The 24,360-nt window shown below is 44.3% G+C and overlaps 1 protein-coding gene across 6 annotated transcripts in view; it reads right to left on the bottom strand.

Annotated features, from left to right (window-relative positions):
- Positions 1–24,360, bottom strand: part of LOC145361182 (jumonji domain-containing protein 1C-like) — a 76,881-nt gene that overhangs the window by 18,838 nt on the left and 33,683 nt on the right. For all 6 annotated transcript variants that reach the window (XM_080216812.1, XM_080216811.1, XM_080216813.1 and 3 more), the window contains 13 exons: positions 22,345–23,630; positions 20,822–20,958; positions 16,512–18,265; positions 14,993–15,176; positions 13,916–14,133; positions 12,221–12,382; positions 9,970–10,065; positions 6,462–6,589; positions 5,628–5,811; positions 4,997–5,187; positions 3,478–3,720; positions 1,610–1,781; positions 993–1,083 (listed from right to left, as the gene is read on the bottom strand). In XM_080216812.1, coding sequence (XP_080072938.1) covers positions 993–1,083; positions 1,610–1,781; positions 3,478–3,720; positions 4,997–5,187; positions 5,628–5,811; positions 6,462–6,589; positions 9,970–10,065; positions 12,221–12,382; positions 13,916–14,133; positions 14,993–15,176; positions 16,512–18,265; positions 20,822–20,958; positions 22,345–23,630 — 4,846 coding nt within the window. The remainder of the gene's footprint in view (positions 1–992; positions 1,084–1,609; positions 1,782–3,477; positions 3,721–4,996; positions 5,188–5,627; positions 5,812–6,461; positions 6,590–9,969; positions 10,066–12,220; positions 12,383–13,915; positions 14,134–14,992; positions 15,177–16,511; positions 18,266–20,821; positions 20,959–22,344; positions 23,631–24,360) is intronic.

Below are 24,360 nucleotides of genomic sequence, written 5' to 3' on the forward strand. Positions count from 1 at the left end.
TACTTATAATACCTTGAAGCCCTTTAGCTCAAATGAGTCAATGCCAGCATTTATGCTTTACATGATTTCCCTCTCACCCTTGCTCATACAACCCTTTCAATGTAGTAGAAAAGGGTCTGGCATATCCGGGTTAACATGAGACTGAATATAGTGTTGCCCACACACAGTGATTCAAGAGAACACATGACCTGCATCTCAGAGTCAGTGCCAGACAGAGCTGTGAGCACAAGCAATAATGGAGACAGCTCCTAGCTTGGACTCTTTACTGTATGACATGTACTTGTAGTTAATAAATACATACAGTTAACCTCATATTGATTGGTATACAAAATTCTACATCAACATATACCCTTGTTTTTCCATCATGTGTGTCTAGCTTCCTCTTTAAATGCACTGATACTACTAACTCCAATAAATCCGTCTGGTAGCAAGTTCAAAACTAAATACTGTCAGAGCAAACAAATTTCTTAGGAATTCCCTATCACATACGAGCTATAAAATAATAAGGGGCACAGATCAGTTAGACAGTTAACATCTTTTCCCAAAAGGTAGGGAAGTCTAAAAATAGAGGCCATAGGTTTAAAGGTGAGACAGGAGAGAGACAAAAGTATCCAGAGGGGCAATTTTTTCCACACAGAGGGTGGCGAGTGTCTGGAACAAGCTGCCAGAGGTAGTAGCAGAGGTGGGTACAATTTTGTCTTTTAAAAAGCATTTAGACAATTACATGGGTACGATGGGAAAAGAAGGATATGGGCCAAAATGTGGGCAACTGGAACTAGCTTAGGGATTTAGAAAAAAAGGGCAGCTTGGACAAGTTGGGCCTCAGGGCCTGTATCCATGCTGTAAACCTCCATGACTCTTATGATCTTCTCTACTGAGGGCTCTACCACATTACAATAGCAGATGATCACATTCTGTCTTTATAGGGGAACAAAAAACATTCCTTCTAATGATAGTAGAAGCAGCCACCATTTTAGATGGTCCAGACTTACTGAGCAGGCATCCGTTCACTGAACTCCTTTTCTGAAGTGCAATAATCTAACCGCAAGATCTTTGTGCCTCTAGCCTTGGGCCTGTGGCAGTCTGCAGGAAAAACAGATTGTCTTCATAAATCTGCATTGTGACAGCAGGAGAGTCTGAAACTCACTTCCTCACAGCACCAGTCTCCTCAGAGTTCAATGGGTTCATTTCACAAACAGAAAAATACCAGGAGTGAACCAAGTGCTGGAATCGAATTGAGAACTTGAGGCTTTATATTTCCGGTGCTGATGCTGACAAATCCAGCAATAAAACACAGAAAATGCTGGAATTATTCAGCAGCTGTGGTAGCATCCGTGTGGAGAGAAACAAGAGTTTATGCTTCAGCTGGTCAGTTTTTCCAGCATTTTTTATATTTACTTCAGATTCCCTGCTTTTATGAGTTACACACTAAAATCTAATGGATGAGTTCAGACGCTTCAGAAATAGAACAGTAAGATACTATTTGAACTTGTAAACATAAAGAGTTAAACTTGTGAATTCACTCATAGGTTATGGTAGATTCATGGCAATATACCCGATCCTATTACTATATGAATTGTGAACTCTTATCCATTACTCAGGCACTTACCAGAGTTACTCTTGAATCCTTGCCAGAATTCCTTGCTCCTTGCCCTGGTCAGTACAGACTGGTCTTTGCAGTTAACCAGGCTCACACTCTGTTCTCCCAACTTCTCCTTCAAGCATTCAGGTGTCCAGGAATTACTGTCAGTTGATGTCAGGACGCCAGATACCAGCATAGGCTGAACAGGGAAATTCAGGAGAAACATAAGAACATCACATAAGAACATAAGAAATAGGAGCAGGAGTAGACCATCTAGCTCTTTGAGCCTGCCCCGCCATTCAATAAGATCATGGCCGATCTAAAGTGGCTCAGTTCCACTTTCCCACTTTCTCCCCGTAACTCTTAATTCCCTATCTACCCACGTCTTGAATATATTTAGTGAGGTAGCCTCCACCACTTCAACGGGCAGAGAATTCCAGAGATTCACCACCCTTTGAGTGAAGAAGTTCCTCCTCAACTCTGTTTTAAACTGCCCCCCCTTATCTTGAGGCACAAGTCCTTCATCGATTTTGATGGAGCCAGTGTAAAGGGAACATTATCATAGGGTCCCAACAGTGCAGGAGGCCATTCAGCCCATCAAGTCTGCACAGACCTAATGCTCACCCAGGCCCTTTTCCTGCAATCCCACTTGTTCACCCAGTAAATATGGTCAATTTAGCATCGCCAATGCACCTAATCTGCACATCTTTGGACTATGGGAGGAAACCAGAGCACCCAGAGGAAACCCACACAGACACAGGGAGAACGTGCAAATAGACAGTGACCCAAGTCTGAAATTGAACCAGGGTTCCTGGCGCTGCGAGGCAGCGGTGCACACCTCTATGGACAAAGAACAAAGAAAATTACAAGTGCAGGAACAGGCCCTTTGGCCCACCAAGCCTGCACTGACCATGCTGTCCGACTGAACTAAAATCCCCTATCTTTCTGAGGACCGTAGCCCTCTATTCCCATCCTATTCATGTATTTGTCAAGATGCCCCTTAGAACAGTACAGTACAGGCCCTTCAGCCCTTGATGTTGTGCCAAACTATGTTCAAACCCAAGATCAAGCTATCCCATTCCCTCTCATTCTGGTGTGTTCCACGTGCCTATCCAACAACTGCTTGAAAGTTCCTAAAGTGTCCGACTCCACTATCACAGCAGGCAGTCTATTCCACACCCCAGCCACTCTGAGTGAAGAATCTACCTCGGACATCCCTCCTATATCTCCCAGCATGAACCTTATAGTTATGTTCCTAGTAACAGCTACATCCAACTGAGGAAATAATCTCTGCATACCCACTCTATCCCCCTCATCATCTTATAAACCTCTAAATCGCCTCTCGTCCTCCTCCGCTCTAAAGAGAAAAGCCGTAGCTCCCTCAACCTTTCCTCATAAGACCTATCCTCCAAACCAAACAGTCACCACCATATCCACTTCCACTCCCTACCCCCCGGCAATGAGTTCCAGGCACCCACCATCCTCTGTAAAAAATCTGCCTCGTACATCTCCTTTAAACCTTGCCCCACACACCTTAAACATGTGTTGTTGCCTAGTGTGTGATAAGAAATTACCTGCTGTTAGAGCAGTTGATATTGCATTGCAGAGGAAGATTATTGTTAATTGATTCTGAGCCCACGTGGTGAAGAAGGAAACCAGACCTCAAATCTTTGACTTAATACTAGATTCATTACAAAGTTCAACATCTCATACTTCTGCCTTCTCCTGAAACAACACTGTGTCCCGGAAGTCTCTGTTCATGTGCGCAAGGTAGTTAAACAAATCCATGCCCTCCACCTGCATTTTCCTTAACCTTATTAATAAAATAGATCTCAAGTTCTTATTGGCTTGTTCCTAAGAAATTCTAGAATCTGTTAAATAAAAACATAACTCACCAGGCCCTTAATCCAGTATTCCTGGAATGGTTTCCAGTTCTTATTATTTGGGCCCTGAAACCATGGACAAATCCCTGTGGAAAGCCACGAATGAGGGCTCCGAATATCCTCCTCTTGGGTCTGCTTTGGAACTGCATCTTCCTTGCTCTGCTTTTGTGATTTGTTGATTGGGATTTTCTGCTCCACCACCGATGCAATTATGTCATCCAGAATGTTTGGCACGCTCTGTTTTGCAAGATTCCACTGCCAATTCCCGCCCCCCCCGCAAAGAGAAAAAAACAGTTCATTAGACAGGGACATATTAAACAGATACAGATTAAAGAATAATATACCCAGGGAAGTTCTGTCTACTTTACGGGACAGGAGTGCAGGTGAGACTTGGATATGGAGTTCAGATTCTCCAGGGATGGGCTCCGGCAAGGGGAGGCTGAAAAAGGGCAAGGCTGGAGTGCAATAAAGATTATTTAAATTTTAAAACGTGCCTTGCACATCCTCAGGAGATCCGGAAACTCAAACATTTTGCAACTGCAGTCACGATTGACATTAGCTAGTTTACACACAGCCCAAAATGGATCACAGGTTCACCTGTTTGTGTTGAGAGGAATGCACCAAGAATTGGAGGATAATCTTCCAGATATTTTGGTATGGCTTTTTTTGTCAAGATTGAAGAAGCACAAGGCTAAGTAGTAAGGAGCAGAAACAAAGGCTGAAGGAGACTCGGAAGTCAAGTGTGAGTCAGTCAATCAGCAAGCATTAATGCAGCCCATGTGTTTCTGTTGTTACTGGAGGACAGGAGGTACTGGATGATCACAGCTCAGCTTTCTTGGTGGGACATGGAATGAAATTTCAGGCTACAGCTCACTGTTGATGTTCAGACCCCAAGCGACATGATTGCTGCAGAATTCCATTAGTTAAGGCAGCTCTGCAGCCTTATTATTGACATGTCAAGATAGCTCTTTGTGACTATTGGCACTGGTTGCTCGCAGGTGGTGATGGTCAGCAGATCATCATCAGGCAATGATCATTCCACTACGTCTTCTTTCAGCTTTTCAGTGATGTTCTCAAATCTACTTTAGAAGTGTTGCTTGCATATAGCGTCCAGCAGCATCAGTTGTCAAGCTTCCATTAGGAGTGGGAGCCTTCGCCTTCACAATCAGATTGCCCAAGTGAACTCTGATTCCTTCAACAGGCAGAGGCAGTGGGTGAACAAAAAAAAACTCATCTGCGACCCGACGTACTGGCAAGCTACAGTCAAGCCCTCCGCTTGTTGCAACTGCATCAAACAAAAGGAGTTCCCATTGGTACAGTCCTGATGGGAGGACAGAGGTAAATGTACCACGAGTGCCAATGCTCTCCATCAGTGCACTGCATGTTGACTAGGTTGGTATCAACTGAGCCCCACCATAGCTAACGGAGTTTACCACCATGTTGCTGATCAAAATGCAATCATACTTCTAACTTTTATTCCTATGCCACATCTGCAGAACCGACTGAAATCTCTCCACTAATCAGTACTTACATTGTTCAACTTTGTATAGACTGGGGCAAAGGCAATGCCAGCATCTGTGGATCCCAGGCGCAGTTTCCCTGCTGTCGTGGTGAGCAGGTCACACAAGGTTGAGCATTGGTCCTTCGATTTTGCTCTCTGGTTAGTTGGGCTGCTGCTCGCTGATGCACTTCTGTCCCTGTGACAAGGCACCTCTTCTCTATCTGTGTGACGACCATGGAGACAAATCTATTTCACAGCATTGTCAGCATTCATGAGCAAAAAAAAATAAATCACATTCTCAGTATCATTCTACACTGTTCCCCATCAAACACTCCCAGGACAGGTACAGCACGGGTGAGATACAGAGTAAAGCTCCCTCTACACTGTCCCCCCATCAAACACTCCCAGGACAGGTACAGCACGGGGTTAGATACAGAGTAAAGCTCCCTCTACACTGTCCCCCATCAAACACTCCCAGGACAGGTACAGCACGGGGTTAGACACAGAGTAAAGCTCAACAATCTCAGGCTGGTAGAATATGGGTTTGAATTTTGATTGCGAAGAATAAAGGCCTGCGATTGCTTGAGTGTGGAGGTCACACCATTGAGGATTTTAATCCACTGTCCCCGATTAAATCCTCCTCATTTGTACTGTTACCTACCATTTGCTTGCTGTTTGGCTTTCTGGGTAACTAATTCAGCCAGCCAGTGAAGTGGTGATTGGGAGTTGGAGCTGACGTGGTTGCTGCTTGAATCTTGGCTGAGGTTTGCTGTTGACGTGGATTTGGCAGACTGCTCTTCAGAAGTCAGGGAATGAGTCAGTTCCACTTTGCTTTTTGTCTGTGACTGAAAATCAGAAGCATTGGAAGAATTGTTACCGTTTCTAGGGCTGTGAAATGAACAGTCAGGAAACAACTGTGCCATTAACACAAAATCACCACCATTTAACACTCTTGCACCATTATTTCAGGGATACTTCCCAGTTCCTTCCCCCGCCTCTCCTGAAGGACTGGTGAGCCTTGCTAACTGATAGGAATCGTATAATCCACAAAATCCCTACAGTACAGGAGGCGGCCATTTGGCCCATCGAGTCTACACCAACTCCAACAGAGCATCCCAGGCAGCCCTGTCCCCATGTATTTACCCTGCTAATCCCCCCACCCAAACACGTCATGACTGGTTTAAGCTAAAGGGTGAAGAGTAATGAGAGGTGGTAGTGGGCCTGACAGCCTAGCCCCCAGTCCCTAATCAAGCACAGTACAAACATTCAAACACAAGTCAGGGACCAGGAAAACTACGAGAAGCTTACAGCACAGTCCATTTGTTGTGCCTGTGCCAGCTCTTTGTGAGGAGCTGAGATAGGAACCAGTGCATGATTTCCTGTCCTTGGTATCAAGGTTAGCTCATTTTCTGTGGGAGTGGGAGATAGTTTGGTCGGATCTTTCTTGTTCATGTGAGTTTGCAATTAACAGTTTATGTTTGAGATCAGTCGCTACCTTTGGACGGTTATTCACGCCAGGTGTTTTTTTCAGACACTTCACATCTCCATCCACACAAGTGCAGTTTGATTTGATGCCCAGTCTCTTCTTACTGTTGTGCATCTTTTCACATAGGCTCAGCAAGGCTGTGAAAGTAATCCAAGTAAACAGAAAGTGAGTGAGTGAAACCATTTGCCCCTTGTGCCTCCCCAAGACACTGTTCTTCCTGTGGTGTGAATTCATAAGGCAGAGCACCATCTAAATATTTTGTATCATCCTTCTCCATGTATAGGGTTTGACTCCAAGGGGTGAGTTTTCACTGAATGGAGGGTCATGATCTTACCCACAGGCTCCAAACAACTACAGCGAAACCCCTACCCATGAACAAGGACACCTCTTCTGGCAAGCTATAAGCTATTTGCTGACGAGTGGGAAAGCAGGGTGGAAAGAGGGACCTAGCCCCAGCCCTTTTGTATCCTGTGTTTGCAGACACCAAGGAGCCCCTGCACTTAAAGGTCTGGCACTACTTGCATCACTAGCTGCATGAACATGCTTCCCTCAACTATAGGGATTGAGGGTAGTCTAGGAAATTGGATCAGGAATTGGCTAGCAGATAGGAGACAGAGGGTGGTGGTTGATGGTAAATATTCGTCATGGAGTTCGGTTACGAGTGGTGTGCCTCAGGGATCTGTTTTGGGGCCACTGCTGTTTGTAATTTTTATTAATGATCTGGATGAGGGTATAGTTGGGTGGATTAGTAAATTTGCTGATGACACCAAAGTCGGAGGTGTGGTAGATTGTGAGGAAGGGTGTCATAGATTGCAGGGAGACTTAGACAGGTTGCAGAGCTGGGCCGCGAGGTGGCGGATGGAGTTTAATGCGGAGAAGTGTGAGGTGATTCACTTTGGTAGGAATAACAGATGTGTCGAGTATAGGGCTAACGGGAGGACTTTGAATAGTGTGGATGAACAGAGGGATCTAGGTGTATGTGTACATAGATCCCTGAAAGTAGGGAATCAAGTAGATAAGGTTGTTAAGAAGGCATACGGTGTCTTGGCGTTTATTGGTAGGGGGATTGAATTTAGGAGTCGCAGCGTCATGTTGCAACTGTACACAACTCTGGCGCGGCTGCACTTGGAGTACTGTGTGCAGTTCTGGTCCCCACATTATAGGAAGGATGTGGAGGCTTTGGAGAGGGTGCAGAGGAGGTTTACCAGGATGTTGCCTGGTATGGAGGGGAGGTCCTATGAGGAGAGACTGAGGGATTTGGGGTTGTTTTCGCTGGAAAGGCGGCGGCTGAGAGGGGATCTTATTGAAACATATAAGATGATTAGAGGTTTAGATAGGGTGGATAGTGATAGCCTTTTTCCTCAGATGGAGAAAACTAGCACAAGGGGGCATGGCTTTAAATTAAGGGGGGGTAGTTATAGGACGGATGTCAGGGGTAGGTTCTTTACCCAGAGGGTGGTGAGGGATTGGAATGCCCTGCCTGCTGCGGTTGTAAATGTGCCTAGTTTGGGGGCATTTAAGAGATCCATGGATAGGTTTATGGACGAAAAGGGATTGGTTTAGATTAGTGGGTCATTGTTTTTTTTTAAACTGGTCGGCGCAACATCGTGGGCCGAAGGGCCTGTTCTGCGCTGTAATGTTCTATGTTCTATACCTTGGTTTGACAAAGAGTCATTATGCTTCCCACACAAATATGTGGCAGAAATACCACAGGGTGTGGAGAAATAACAGGGATACGCACGCACACCAGTCATATGCAGTCACAATCAACAACTTGCTTTTGTACAATACCTTTGGTGTTGTAAAAATTTGAGGCATCTCATAGCAGCTTTGTCAAAAACAATTGGATTCCCAACCAGCTACATAAGCACCAAAGAGTTTCAGTGTTTTTCAAGGGAGAGAATGGTTAAAAAAAAGTTTCAGGAGAGGATTATAAATGCTTGGGACATCAGCAACTGAAAACAAGATTGCCAATGGTGGAACAATTACAAATCAGGCATGTGTAGCAGCAGAGTTGAAGTAGTACAGCTATGTTGAAGGATCATAGCTGTGACACTAATAGATATACAGTGGTTAGCACTGCTGCCTCACAGTGCCAGGGGCATAGGTTCAATTAATGGTTTGGACCACTGAATGTGCAGAGTCTGTATGTTCTCCCTGTGTCTGCGTGGGTTTCTTCTGGGTGCTCCGATTTCCTCCCACAGTCCAAGAGATATGTGCATTGCTAAATTATCCTCAGTGTACCCGAAAGCCGCCGGAGCATAGTGACTAGGGGATTTTCATTGCAGTCTTAACGTAAGCCTATTTGTGACAATAACAAAACTAGTTTTATACTCAAGGCCTTGGCCTTTATAGTGAGGGGGATAGAATATAAAAGTAGGGAGGTTTTGCTGCAATTGTACAGGGTACTGGTGAGGCCGCAGCTGGAGTACTGTGTGCAGTTTTGGTCGCCGCACTTGCGCAAGGATATATTGGCCTTGGAGGGAGTGCAAAGGAGGTTCACTAGGCTGATACCGGAGATGAGGGGGTTGGACTACGAAGAGAGACTAAATAGACTAGGTCTGTACTTGTTGGAGTTTAGAAGGCCGAGGGGGGATCTTATAGAGACGTATAAGATAATGAAGGGGATGGATAGGGTAGTGGTAGAGAGATTCTTCCCGCTTAGAAAGGATAGCAGGACCAGAGGACACAGCCTCAAGATAAGGGAGGCGGGGACAGTTTAGAACAGAGTTGAGGAGGAACTTCTTCACTCAAAGGGTGATGAATCTCTGGAATTCTCTGCCCGTTGAAGTGGTGGAGACTACCTTGCTGAATATATTTAAGACTCGAGTAGATAGGTTTTTGATGGACAGGGGCGTTAAGGGTTATGGGGAGAAAGCGGGAAAGTGGATCAGCCATGATCTTATTGAATGGCAGGGCAGGCTCGAAAGGCTAGATGGCCTACTCCTGCTCCTATTTCTTATGTTCTAATGGCATTGCTTAACCGCAGTCAATATTCAAAATATATCACCAACATGGGCGAATGGGATACAGTGCAAGCTAGGATATGGGCAGCACAGTTCTGGATTAAGATTGGTTTACACACAATTTAGAACTAGGGCATGGCTGGGGATTTGCTGAAGCCAACTCACTCAATGCCAACAGTAGCAATTCATCCCTTCCACCTCAACCAGCAGAGTGACCTAACCATGAAGCATGAATGGAAATCAACTTGTCAGGCATGACAGGACGCACTGCCTACTGAAAAACCAAGACAAACGTTGCATTACATCAGACCCACACTCCTCCCACTGCAAGTCCAGTGATGCCAAGAAGCACTGAAATTCCAATCCCACAAATACCACATATTCAAATACATCCCATGGCCTCAGAAGCATAACCACATTTTCTTCTCATTTCACAATCAACATAAAACATCACTTTCAGTCACTATGCAAAAGGAGAGCAAGATTGCACCTTCAGTCCCATTGCTGACTTGGGGATTTGTATCAATAAAACAGCTTCGGGAAGCTCTTACCAGCATTCGGAACCAGCTGTGTTGGCCGCAGGATTTTTATGTCATGATTTTGTCCTTTAACGCATTTAAGCCAGGCTGTCACATCCTCTCCTCGTTCTGAATGGAAATATGAATGCCATCAGAGTTTGCCAGATAAAATCTACATCCTGTAATCTGACATAGTAACAAGCAACATTTGTCTAATGCATTCCATCTCTATAAAAACCTGTTCATTTTTAACTGAAGTACAAAACAGATTTAACTGTTGCCAACTGTTTTAACAAACAACATTGCAATGTACCAGCCATATAAATATTGAGGCTACAAAAATAGATCAAAGGTTAGAATACAGTGCTGAATAACTCACCTCCTACCTCCCCAATCCTGCCCAACATCAGGCATGTCGGTGTGATAGAATACCACTGACCTGGATGAGTGTGGCTCCAATACAGGGTGAAGCTCAAACACAATCCAAGACAATAAAACTTGCTTGATTGGAACACCCCCCCAACATTCACCCATTCTCACAATTGCACCATCTGCAAGATTCACTGTGGCAACTAACATCACTTCTTCAACAGCACTTTCCAAACCCACATCCTCTATCACCAGGTGTTATAACTCAGGTCAGAAACTCCAAAAAAGTGTTTTATGAAGTCCACCTGGATCCTAATTTTTAGGATTTGAACTTGGCTAGGCTGAGCATGACATGTTTCACTTCAGGTACGATTCAACTGACCCACTCGGGAGCTTTTATCAATTACAAAACACGGTAAAAAGAAACATTACTTGTTTAACCCTTGATAAATACATGCAATGTTCCAACTAAACAAGACTTCTCAAAACAAAAGAACCCTTGCCACAGGTTTAACACAGAAAATACAAATGATCACGTGATGCTGGAATTTAGCCCAAGGGCTGGAAAAAAATTGAAACTGACTTCCCAAACTTGTAACTTCCAGCAGATCTCAAGGTAGAGATAATGCCACTGCTAGCCTCTAACTTTCAACCAGTGAACTACTGCAAGTGACAGAATCCTCACTCCAAGGCAAGAAGACTTGCTCCAACTAGCCAGCAGAACTTCAAGCACTCGGGGGAAAGAGAAACAGTACTTTCAGTTTGGATGTCCAAACACCTTTGAAACTAAAACAGCAACCAGCAGCCCAAATCTGAGAGTGAAAGAACTCCTGTCACCTGACCTGCCAATAATTTCTCTAATAGTTCAGAGGTCATAACACAATATCCCAGACTGTACCCGAGGCCCAGAGTGAAAATAAACAAAATCCCATTTAAATCACTGAACCAGCAATAAAAACTCTTCTAAGCAGACAGCTCGGCAATAATAAAAAGCTAAAGCTGTTTATAACTGCAGAGAACATTTTTTACTCTCATACTAAGCATGACAAAGGCAGCAAGGACATGGGAACACCAGTGTTTGCAAGCTCTCCTCCAACTCACACCTTCTTGACGTGGAACTTCATTGCCATTCTTTCACTGTTACTGGGTCAAAATTCTGGAACTCCCAAATAGCTCCAGAATGTTCCTACAGCAGATGGACAACTGTGTTCACCAGCACCTTCATAGGGGCAAGTAGGGTTAGCAAGAAATTTTGGCCTTACTCACATCCCATGAACAAATAAAAATCTCATCACTCTCTTGGCGATCCCTTTATGGTGGCCAAAACAAACAAAATGCTGATTCAATTCCAATTCCTGTAAATAGTAGGTTTTATCGTCTTTTGATTGCAGATTGCATACTTGATGTGGATTCCATGCAATTAAAAAAAAATGAACAATGATACTCAGTTCAAATAAACGACCGGATTGTCAGATTTTTGTTTTAAGTTTGTGCCCGAGTCTTCAAAGCAATTCAATAAGGCATGGGGCAGTTTAGTTTCTGGTCGGAGAATAGGAAAAGCAGGATTTCCAGGCACCAGGTGTATGCCCATGTCAGACCACAATTCCAGTGAAGTGCCACCAGAAGCTTTGGAGCAGGCACCTGCCCAGGGCTGATGCCCACATGGGGCAGTTTCCACTCATCCAGGGGCATGTGGAAGTTCTCCAAGATTGATGACCTGGATCCAGCCAATAAATCTGGGGTCCTAAAAAACTCAGGGAAAGGCGCATCACCCTAGCTTTCACATTCATGGCTCTGGAGCAGGATTAGAACCTCAACCTTCTGACTCCATCCAAGGTGTGTGCACTACACATTAAGCCACAGCTTGGTTGCTGGTACATGTGCACACACGTGAACACATATATGCCCCTCTCACCTTTTTCATTTCTCGTCTTTTTTTTATGCTTCAGGTCAAAACAGTCTGTACAAACGAAGAAACCACATCTCGGGCAGACCCAGTGAAGATTGAACACTACAGAGTGGCAGCTGTCACAGGTTTCTTCCTTCTCTCCAAATGCAGCTTTACAGGCTATTGACCCTGCGAAACAACAATTGGTAACTGCACGAATGATTTCATTTCATACACTAACTGCAGAACTTAAATTTCAGAAACGTGGGAGGGAAATTCTGGTACTGCAACCCAGTCAGACAGCCGACTCGGAAAGGCTTTGTGTGATGACCCTGTGTCAAGATATCCATGAGCTTGCTGCCACTCAGGAATGATAATCATGGATGCGGACTAAGCACTTGGACGACTGCCGAGAGGCTTGCACCTCAAAAGACAGTGCCTTGAGAAAAAGGTGCAGGACAAAAATGTTACAGGAGCACAAACCACAAAGCACCGAGGACCCTGAGAGTCTCCCCCCTGCAGTGTATATGGTTCACCGATTTGACTGGCACATCCACATCAATAGGCTTGTCAGCAAACTTGAAGCCCTGTGGAATAGAAAGGGAAAATAAAATGCCAGTCTGGATATGAAGTTGGCTGAGTGACAGTAAACAGAACTGCTGCACGGTTGTCAGTCGAACTGGAGGAAGGTACTCAGTGGGGTTCCTGGGGATCGGTACATGGACAGCTGCTTTTCTTGTTCAATATTCATGGCCTAGTCTTGGGTGCGATGTGGTGCCAAATTCAAAAATCTGCAGATGATACAGGACTTGGAAGAAAATGTGAACTGTGGAGGGGGATAATGATAGGCTTCTTGAGTTTATATGCTGGTGAGCCAAGCAGGCATGCAGCAGACAAAATTTAAATGTTAGAAGCAAAGAGGAAAGGTAACAACCAAAGTAGAATTCTAAAGGGGGTGCAAAAGCAAAGGGACATGGGGGTTTACTTGCACAAATGATTGAGGTTGAGGACAAATCGAGAAAGCAGTTAAAAAAGGTGCAAACAGTCCTGGCCTTTACAAATAGGAGCACAGAGTACAAAAGCAATACTAGTACAGTATTTTGTCCAACGCTGGAGACCACACGTTTGGATGGATGTGAAGGCCTTATTGGGTGCAGAAAAGATTTATCTGAACAATTCCTGGGATTAGGGATTTCAGTGACACGCACAGATTGGAGAAACAGAGGTTGTTCTCCTTTGAGAAGCAAAGATTGAGAAGATAGATGTTTTGAAAATCATGACAGATTGAGACAGAGGAGATGGAAAGAAACTGTTCCCATTGGCAGAAGGGTCAAAAACCAGAGGACGCCGATGAAAAATATTTGGGAAACTAACCAACAGCAACACGAGAAAAATATTTTTATGCTGAGAGTGGTAAAGATCTGGAATGCACTGCCTCAGGGTGTGGTGGAGCTAGATTCAATCAATGCCTTCGCAAGAGAATTGGATCGTGTTTTCACAAAGAAAAACATAGCAGCACTTGGTGAAAGGGCAAGGGAGAAGGATGAATCGAGTTCTTGCACAGAGCTAGCATTAATATGACGACCCAAATCGCCTCATTCTGTAGTTCACCAATCTGTGATTTCTCTACTTTGAATGGCCCCATTGTAGGGGAGAGATTTGGCTGAAGTTGCCCATTTAGTGCGATCATTCATAAAAGCCAGGTGTCCTTATCATTCTTACCGTCATAGCTTTCACTGATCTGCTTCAGCAAGCTTTGTTCGAACAGTACAAGGTCACAGAATGGATCGCTCACATGTGTCAAAATGTAGGCAGAAGTTTCAGGATCTAAAACAGTCTCTGTGGTGCTGGCTATTGGCTCCAGTGGAGCTTCTTCATTGACCTGCTCTTCTGTGGAGAATCCTTCAACCTTCAGACCTCCGTTCCGACTGACGGACAGCCTGACCAAAAAGAAACAGACCGACATGTGAGAGGTGACAAGCTCTTGGCTGCAAACAATGAATATTTCTCCACTCTGTTGTGGGCCAATGCTGGATGGCTCCAGATTGAATGGCCTCCTTCAGCACTGTACAATTCTAATGATTCTACATTGCTGTGGAGCTGAAGAATTGAAAGGTTGTCATGAGTCAGTCAATGAGGGGGAGTAGTCGTAACAGAAACTGAACTGGATTAACCATATGAATACTATGCTGACTAGAGAAGGTCAGAGGTTAGAAATCCTGTGGAGAATAGCTTATCTCCTGACTCCTGAAAGCACAAGTCAGGAGTGTGATGGAATACACTACTCACCTGGCTGGGTGCAGCACAAAAAGCTTGACACCATCAGCCTGCTTGATTGCTGCCCCTTCCACAAACATTCAATCCTGCCAACAGTGAAGAACAGGGCCAGCAGTGTGTACCACCTGTAAGATGCACTGCAACAAATCACCAAGGCTCCTTAGACAGTACCTTCCAAATCCAAACCACCTCAAAAGGGCAGTAGATACGAGTGATCACAACTACCCGGGAGTTCCCCTCCAAGTCACGCATCATCTTGACTTGGAAATATAGAAAGGCCGTTCCTTTACTGTCGCTGGGTCAAAATGCTGGAACCCCCTCCCGAACAGCATTGTGGGTGTACCTACACATCTGCAGCAGGTCATGTATGCAGCTCACCACCACCTTCACAAGGGCAACCACAGATGGGTAATATGTGCTGATCGAGCCAGTGATACCTACATCCCATGAATTAAATTAAAAGAAAACTCTGACAAAATTAAACAACTCCTCATGAAGCTCACATTTCTTTGTGTGAAATACCTGCGGAGATGCATGAACCTGCACGAAGAGGATAGTGGAGGGAAATCCTGTCCCTTGCGTGCACGACTTGGCCAGCAGTCTCGGCAGCGAGGGATATTGGTGAAAAGTTCCGTGCAAGGGACGTCTTGGAGGAAGGAATCGCCTGCACTCTTGATAAGCATGGGTGATGGCATATCCGACTGACCTATGCAACACACAGGAAAAGGCAGTCAGAGTGACCTTTCTCACCATTTCACAAATATGCCAAGTTTCAAACAAAAAAATCATTCAGGTCAATTTCCAGGTAGAATTCTCTATGATATTAGCAGGAACATGGTTCCTGCAGCAAGGTAAATTTGGATGAATGGGGACAAACTCCTCACCCACATGGAAATGCTCTTTCCTCTTCCCATCACTTCACCCAACCATTTGCTGTGATAAACCCTCACGGTTCAGTGGGTTGACCTGTCACTTGATGCAGCACTAGCCACATGGAGCAGAGAGATTCCACCCCTCCCTGCCCCATTCCTTCCCTTAGACAGGCGGAAGTCACATCCACAGAACATGAGGCTAGATATGCCCTCCCGCCCCTTGCACATGGAGTGGGCAACCCTCCAGGGTTACCTTGGAGTTTTCAGGATGAAAGGATTAATCTCCAGGACACTTTGCAAGCAATTTGTGAAATGGCCAGTTATCCATTTACTCTGCAAACCTGCATTTATCTGACATGGGGGAAAGCAGCATTCGACCAGTCAGTTGATGCTGATACAAACTGCAGGGCTTTGTCAAACAGAGCTGGCAATGAAGTACCGAACTAGCATTCCTGCAACACCTGTGGGAAAGAAAATATCCTACAAACATGCACACCACTTCCTGACGATACATGAAACCATGATCCTCCACGTTAGACAAAGAGTGAAAAAAAACAGGAAAAACAATTTATTGTCTATTATACAAACCATAAAAGCATCTTAATAAGGCCATTAAAAACAAAACCCTGGGAGGTTCATTTTTCAAGGGTTTGAATTGAAAAGAAGTGAAGTCATGTTAAACTTGGACTGAACCTTTGAAACTACACTGAAATGTGGTACACAATTCTAGTCTTCAAGGATATAGAGGCACTATAGAAAAGGCAACAACTTTTTAACTTAACAGGACTGAGAGGTTACAACTAAACATGCTTTGCCTTCAGCAAGGAAATGGCTGAAGGAATGACTCGATTGAGATCATCACCAACCATTTTGGTCAGTTAGATGTGGAGAAGATAATTCCACTTGCAAAGACCAAAATATCAAATCATGACTGCTAAATCCAATAGGGGGTATTTCGGTGGTCGATCTTTAACCAGAGAGTGATGACCATCACTACCACAGGAAGAGAAGCATTTCAGGGGAAGCTAAACACAAGGGAGAATAGAAGAGAACATGTTGGTGGCTCAGATAAAAGTAGGTCAGATGAGGTTTATGTAAAGCATAAAACACAGGAAGTTGGGCTGAATGGCCTGTCTCTATGTATTTCAAAACCTCAACACCATTCATACCATTCTTAATGTGGCCATTTTCTTTGTCCAGTTTTCTGCTCAGATTTTGATCTTCTCCCAGTTCTTCATCTTCCTTCTTGCTATTTTTCACCTTCTTCTCCAAGGCTGGACCTGACTGGTATTGGTCTGAGACCTTGCCTTCTCGCCTTGTCCTTAGCCAGTGTCTATTCTCTGCCAGGTCATTACACTCAATGTCACAGCTCCTTTTGGTTCCTCGCTTCTTCACACCTTCTTCCCTTTGCTTTGAATTATTTAGCAGGGCAGTGGGTTCTGTCTCTAATCCTTCAGAAGCAACCTGTCCTGGAAGTGTCCCATTGCCATGACTTTCTTGTTGCTTTCTTGTGCTGTCTTGTTCTGAATGCCGTGTAAGCCACGCTTTCTTCAACTTTGTGTGGCAGTTATGCAGATTGGATCGCAAAGATGACCCAGCAGTCAAAGTATCCTGACCAGACAACTGCTTGACCAGAGAAACACTGGGCGATACTATTTCTGGCAAATTCATGTCCGTTTTTGCGCTATTGTTTCTCATCTCCCCTGCAGAAAGCAGACACTCATCGGAGGGTTTTTTGCAACAGGAAATGTCTGCCCTGGATGCCTTGTACTTTTTGGGTGTGTAGTAATCCGTGGGACTGGTTACGTGGCTAATTCTTTCAGGATTTAAACTACCACTTAAGGGAGACAAACTATCTTTACAGTGTTCCAAATTGTGAATACTTTGCACGGGGGTTGGTGAGCTGGAAAGATCTTCTTTTTTGAAAGAATTGCCACTGTTGTCTGCTTCTTGATGTATGTCCCTGTTAACATCAGTCCTGGTATTTGTGTCTTTGACTATCTTTCCACCTACTTCCATCTGCGGTGTAATTTGTTTTGTTGGAGGGTAGAGTGTTGTGGGTATTTGACTACAAACGTAAGCTTTGTTAGAGATGCCAAATGTATCACTAATTTCCTCAGGCACCAGTCTTCCATGTTTGCAATTTCTATTGGAATCTGTGTTTATCATATCTTTTGAAATTTTAGTTAATGTGGGAGCTTTCAATGCTGGCATTATCAACGAGTGCTGCCTGGGCTGATGTGGTGCAACAAGCAGAGGTAAAGTTTGGACCTTGGCCAAGTCACATTTCTCTTCAAAGTAACCACAACTCATGTCTCGAAATGGCTCTTTGCTGTCTCGTGATTTCTGCTGAAGCAACGAAATGGATGTTTCATATTGGACATTGTGATCTTTCGTCTTCTGGGCATTTTCTCTTGGCAGTCTAGGCAAGGAAGACTGTTGTAGAATAGTATCACCAACAGCTGAACACAAGGAAGTTGCTTCTAAATTTAGGTTCCTTCGCACTCCATCACTGGCAAACATTTGGTGTTGAGTGTTAAGTTCTACCTTGCTGGAAAAATCAGGAGTGTATTTCAACAACGTCAAGTCCAAAGCAGATGTGGAGGATACTTTACTGCTCCAAGTTGGCTTGGAGTTGGGAGACACCGAAGGATGTTCTTCAGATTTGGTCTTCTGCTCATTCTTCATTGAGTGTGGCTTCGCGTCTCTGGCCTCTGCCACTATCACTGAATTGTCTCTCTTAGCATTTCTTGATTCTAGTGGGTCACGAGAACCCAAGTTCTGTTTGAACAGGACTTTGTTGCACAGCTGGACCTCCGAGGACGGCTGAATGGCAGCTTTTGAACTTGGCGGACTGTGGATTTTCAGACTATGCGGAAAGGGATGCAAGAAGTCCCTGCACGGCTTGCTGTCGTTCACATCTCTGGAAGCAGAAGGGAAGATGCATTGTTATTTCACAGACAATGACTTTCTTACAATTACAATGCTCAGTGCTGTTTCTAAACCTATTTTCAGGGAAGTTCCAGTCTCTTGGACAGCAGGGCATTGAGATTCAGGTTCACATACAATCAGCATCACTCCATCTTACCCAGACTGGTACAAATGTCATACAAGGATTAAAGCTGCAAAACTCCTTGCTTCAGTGGTTGATTTCCCCACTAAGCCACTGGAGAAACTGTCAGCTTTGACAACTGCTATCATTTAAAAACTAGCCCCATTTTCTATCTCTAATTCATTGTGCAAGGACATTTCAGTGAGGCAGTCTTTTGCTTATTTTGATGCCTTTTACTGGACTGCAGGCAACCTCCACATTCGCAGAACGTTTAAATACTAAGCAAGGATGGAATTCAAACCCTGAATAAAGAGCAAATTACCCCACACCCCGACAACAGCTACCCATGCTTATGTCCTATGTTCTCTGGAGCTTGGAAGAAAGAGAGGTAATGCCATTGAAAAGTATATCATTCTGAGAGGGCTCGACAGACGACATAATGGTGAGTGAGGCAGTCGTAGTGCTATAATGAGGGAGCAGGGCAGGGGGTGGTATCACTTCAATCTAAGATAAGGAATTTCAAACCATCTAAACTTTACATGGCAGCTATTTCTCGTAATGCTGTGACTGCCATTGACACTTCCAAGACCAATCTTGTGTTTTTTTTTTGACTTATCCCAATGCCATCTTCTTTTGCTCAGCACAAATGCTTTGGTCATGTTTTTCCCCAAGTTTGTGAGTCACAAGTAGGCTGACATTAACAACGCAAATGCAGTTATTGTGAAATTCCCCTCATCGCCACACTCTGGCACCTGTTCAGGTCAATCTCCCTAACCCGCACATCTTTGGGAGGAAACCCATGCAGATATGGGGAGAACGTGCAAGTCCTCATGGACAATAACCCAAACTGGGAATCGAAGCCACGTCCCTGGTGCTGAGGCAGCAGTGCTCTTCACTGTGCCACCCCTGATCTCTCATGTCTTCCACTCTATTACAGATCTTTATTTTGTTTTTTCCTTCCCCTGCTTCTCTACCGTGTTTAAAATCTGCTGTCTCTCTCACCTGGTTCTGATGAAAGGTCACAGACGTCAAACATTAATTGTGCGGTTCTATCTCCACATACACTGTCTGATTTGCTGATTGTGTCCAACATTTTGTTTTTATGGCTGTTTTTCCCGTGGAGGGCAGTTTGAAAAGGGAACAGATATGACGACACAGTATCAGCTGAGCGATGCCTTTGATTTTCCACACAGGTCCATGAGCCACTGTACTTACAGCCCAAAATGAGGATGAGCAGTCTGGAGCTAAGAGGGGCCCAGTTTTGATGGCTTGTGCAGAAAGCTTGCACAAACTCGAAATAGCAGGCAGTTTTAGCTAAGGAAGCAATGGCACAGCTTGAGGTGTACTGACAAACCAGTCAGTCACTGTACAGCTGGTTGGTCAATTCAGCCTTCCAACACTCAAACCTGAACTTAAGCAAGTAGCTGGTACAACAGGGTGAGTGATGACAAACGGAAAAACACCACAATGCATACCAAATCCAATGAGGTATTGAGAAGAATTTTGACTTTAAGTTCTATCATTGTCACTATCAGCTCAGCCAGTATTTGGACTGAAATGCAATCGTGTACAAAATGTCCCACTTGGCTTGCCGTAGTTCATAGAAGCCCTACAACGAAGGGAGGCAGCCATTTGGCTCATCAAGACGACAATCCCACCCAGGCTCTATCCCTGTAACCCCACACACTTATCTTGCTAAACACCCCCGACCACCATCCCTCCAATACTCAGGAACAATTTACCATGGCTAAATCAACCTAACCCACATGTTGTTGGGCTGCAGGAGGCACATTGTCCCTGTGTCTGCGTGGGTTTCCTCCAGGTGCTCCAGTTTCCTTGTGCAGTCTGAAAGATGTGCTGGTTAGGTGCATTGGCCACGCTAAATTCTCCCTTAGTGTACCTGAACAGGCACCAACATGTGGTGACTAGCAGATTTTCACAATAGTTTCATTGCAGTATTAATGTAAGCTTACTTGGGACATTAATAAACTTTGGGGTGGCATGATAGCACAGTAGTTAGCATTATTGCCTCACACCTCCAGGACCTGGGTTCGATTCCTAGCTTGGGTCACTGTTGATGTGGAGTTTGCACATTCTCCCAGCGTCTGCATAGGTTTCCTCTGGGTGCTCTGGTTCCACCCCCCCATGCCAAAGATGTACGAGTTAGGTGTATTGGCCATGCTAAATTGCCTCTTAAATGTATAGATTGCAAAGATTAGAGGGGATTACCAGATAAATGCGGCAGGATAGGGCATAGTTAGGATGACTCTTGGTGCAGACTCGATGGGCCAAATGGCCTCCTTCTGCACCTTAGGGTTTCTATGAAACTAGAGCACCAGGAGGAAACCCATGCAGACACGGAGAAAACTTGCAGCCTCTTCACAGAATCACCCAAGGCCAGAATTGAAAAAAAAAACTTCTACTTACTCTTGGTAAAAGTAAGTGGAACTTGAAGTTGTCAAGAGTTCCTTCCTGTTGGATTTGCTGGCAAACTGGCTTAATGCTGGTTGGTTGTCGGCAATTTTATTCTGGAACTGATGGAACGACCATGGATTCAGAAGGCCCTGTTCAATAGATCACACCCAACTATATCATAACTCTTTCACTAAGTTTTAGAATGTAAATTAATCAATTGCTCAGTCAAATAGCAGAGTCAGAGTCAAAGTGCCTCATGGAGTTTTCATTTACTGAAGCACTTGTCCTCATGTTGGTATTAGCTGTTTTATAGAACACGTAATCAGAATGTCCAGGCCATTCAATCCACCTTTCCACGCTGGTATTCATGCTCCACTTGAGCCTCCTCCACCCTTCATTTAACTCAGTGCCAAGCTTTAATCCTTCATTTGTTTATTCCTAGCTTCCACTTCTACACACAGATAATATTCAGCAACACATCTATGTGGCAGTTCCACATTTTAAATGTTCTCTGGGTGAAAATGTTCCTGATGAATTCCCGATTATGTTTACAGCCTTTAATTTTGGACTCCCCTTTGTCGACTGTCAAAAACTTTCTATAATTTTCAACAGTATTAGATCATTCCCTTGAACTTTTTCTTTGCCTGTTCGCTTCCTGACAGATATAAATGGCAATATTGTGATAAGTGGTGATATTTCATTTGAACCCAGAGCAGTTTCCTTTTTTGGGCTGTTAAACCATATCTATATTCCATTTGGTTTTCACTCCCTGATCATGCGTGCAAGCATCACTGGATATTGAGCAGGCATGCACTCTGACTAATGTCCCCTTTTCTCGCTTAAGCGAATTGCATTGTGGCCAAATGTATTTGCAACGCTGCCTGCTAATTTAGCAAAGGCTGCACATGGAAACTGGACCAGATAATTCGTTCAACTGAAGCCTTGAGGCATCTGAGCTGGATATGAGAGAACTATTTGAAGAAAAGGCTATTTCTTATGGTGTTCTAACTGATATGTCTCAAACATGATTAATGCATTATCTCCTTATTTACTTAACTGCTGCCTATGGGATCTTGCTTGAGTACATTGGCTACCAAATTCTCTCACATTATGTAACTGCCTGCACTTCAATAAGTATTTCATTGGTTGTGATGTATGGTGGTCATGCACGGTCAAACAGAAAGGACAATTTATTCCTTAAATGTTGGGAGAACAAGATATTGGGAATGTCATATAATTACTTTTCCCAAGTGCCCAGTCCTTTAGACTTTGCTCCTGTGTTCTAAAGTCTGATTACAAACTATTAAAGCTCATTTATGTCCTATTTGTGAAAGTGTTTTGCATGCCTGTACTACCAGTTATTGCCCTCTGCCCTCTTTGGTTTCATTGCCAAGCTGAGCTCCATTACAAAGCCAATTTTGTCTATCAGATCTGGAACTGCAAAGGTCAGTCAAATATTTTGTCCCCCCCCCCCCCCCCCCCACACCCCCCAAAAAAAATTCATTAAAAAAAGGTGGTAGAGTGCAAAGACTAACCATATTGAAAGTGCTTTGCCCGTTCACATAAACCTGATGAGGGACAGGAAGCCTTGGCTCTGAGTGGATGTCCGTGTTCACATTTTGCCACATCATGGGATGGAGATTGAGCTGCCCATAGGCTGCAGTTAGGTGGGCCTGACTGGAGGTCTGGAGATGCTTTGGATGGTAGCAGCCATAAGCAAAGAGCTGAGGTCCAAAACTACTGCTGTATGCGGAATCCAACTGAGGCTTGCTGGTAAACACGGAGGAGAGAGATGATGGATTTCCACTGGGTAGCTTGGTGCTCAAGTGCGGAAAATCAGTATTTAAATGTGAATAGCTGCCCAATGCCATGCCCGTGCTCATGTGCGAAGCAAGCATGGGGTTACCAACTGCACCGGATACAGCTGAAGAGTAAAGCGGATGCCATGTGCCCGCCAGCACTCTCGATCCATTGTAAGATGATAGTGGGTCACTTTTGTTCAACAATAATGACTTCTCTGCTGTATCACCTTCATGTAAAGGGAGTTGCAAGTTCTGCTGGGAACTCGGTCTTAGCTGCTGACTGTCAATGCAAGTTGAAGAAACTTTACAAAGTGCATCTCTGGCAATCTGCTCTTCTTGGTCAGGTGATTTATTGCAACCTGAGCGACCAAGTAAACTCAACAAACCCTGTGATTCGACTTTTGAACTCTGCAGCACTTGATCTGCAAATGAAGTTTGCAAAGGGCCTTTCAAGGTGTCCATTTTTTTATCTTGCACCGTAATTAATCTATTACTCTCTCTCCAGTTCTCATTCTTTGGATTATACATGGGTAACGTCATTGGCGACTTTTCAATGTCTTCCGGATGGTTCCGAAATGTCATGGGGTTTTTGTGAATGGATTGACTGTCATCACCTGTCCAAGAAGATTGCACCAATCTCTTTTCACTTTTGCAACCTGGTTTCGATTCCACTTGATCGTCACTGTTCTGCTTTCCTGCATCCTGTTGGGATAATGATGGCGATGGCCTGTTTTCCACAAACTGTCCTGCTTGTGGAGAAGCTTTAGGCTGGTTGCTATTGTCACACATGCCCGGTCCCATTTCTTCCATTCGTTTGTGGAGTTCATGTCGAGGCAATGGTATTCCCTTTCTATCCTGTTCCTGACTGCCCAGTGCAAGCCACACATTGCCATTTTCCAATCTTGGATCAGAGTTATGGCATGTTCTTGGCAGCTTTGCTGGACTGATGTCATTTCCCTCACTGTGGTTCAATTTCCTCTTATGATTTTTCATTTCTACTTCTTCAGAGCATATGTTGCCTGGAAACAGAAAAGGCTGAGTATTAATACAATCACTATCATTACAACTGTTCAAAACTTAGCATTCAATTGTATTTTTATCTTGGCAGGCAAGTGAATTGCGCCATCATCCCAGCCAGTATTCCATGATTCATTGAAGCAGCTTCACCTTGGCCAATTTCGGGCAGAGAAAGCCTCTTGCACATCCCTCATTATTCCTCAACCACTGGCGGCCATGTCTTCAGCTCTAAGCTCTGAATGCCCTCACTCAACCTCTCTGCCTCTTTCTACTCCTTTTGAAAAGGTGATACTTGAAATCTCTCTCTTGGTTCAAGCTTTTGGCCATCTGTCCTAATATTCCCTTCTGTGGCTGTGTGTCAAATTTTGACAGGCAATTATTGCTATGAGCCACCTTGGTTTTATTGCTTGCAAGATGCTATGTAACTGCTGCTCTTAGACTGTGCCAAATCAGCACTACCATGACAGAGAGACAAAGGCAAACCAGGAACCTTAATTATCAGGAACACCAGGCAGAAGTGAATACAGATAACAAGATTGGGCGCAGCTGCCATGGTCATGTTAGATTACAAAACTAGGTGAAATATACCACTGTTGTAGCATCAACCTTGACTCGTGTCACTGCACCCCATGAAAATAAATGCCTGTATCTTAACATGCGTCAAGTTCCATTCAACTATCACCCTTGTGCTCAGTGACCTCCAGTAACTTCTGGTCCAGCAAAAGCCACAAA

The sequence above is a fragment of the Carcharhinus amblyrhynchos genome, chromosome 34 (genome assembly GCF_965287045.1).
Source record: "Carcharhinus amblyrhynchos chromosome 34, sCarAmb.v2.hapA, whole genome shotgun sequence".
NCBI lineage: Eukaryota > Metazoa > Chordata > Chondrichthyes > Carcharhiniformes > Carcharhinidae > Carcharhinus > Carcharhinus amblyrhynchos.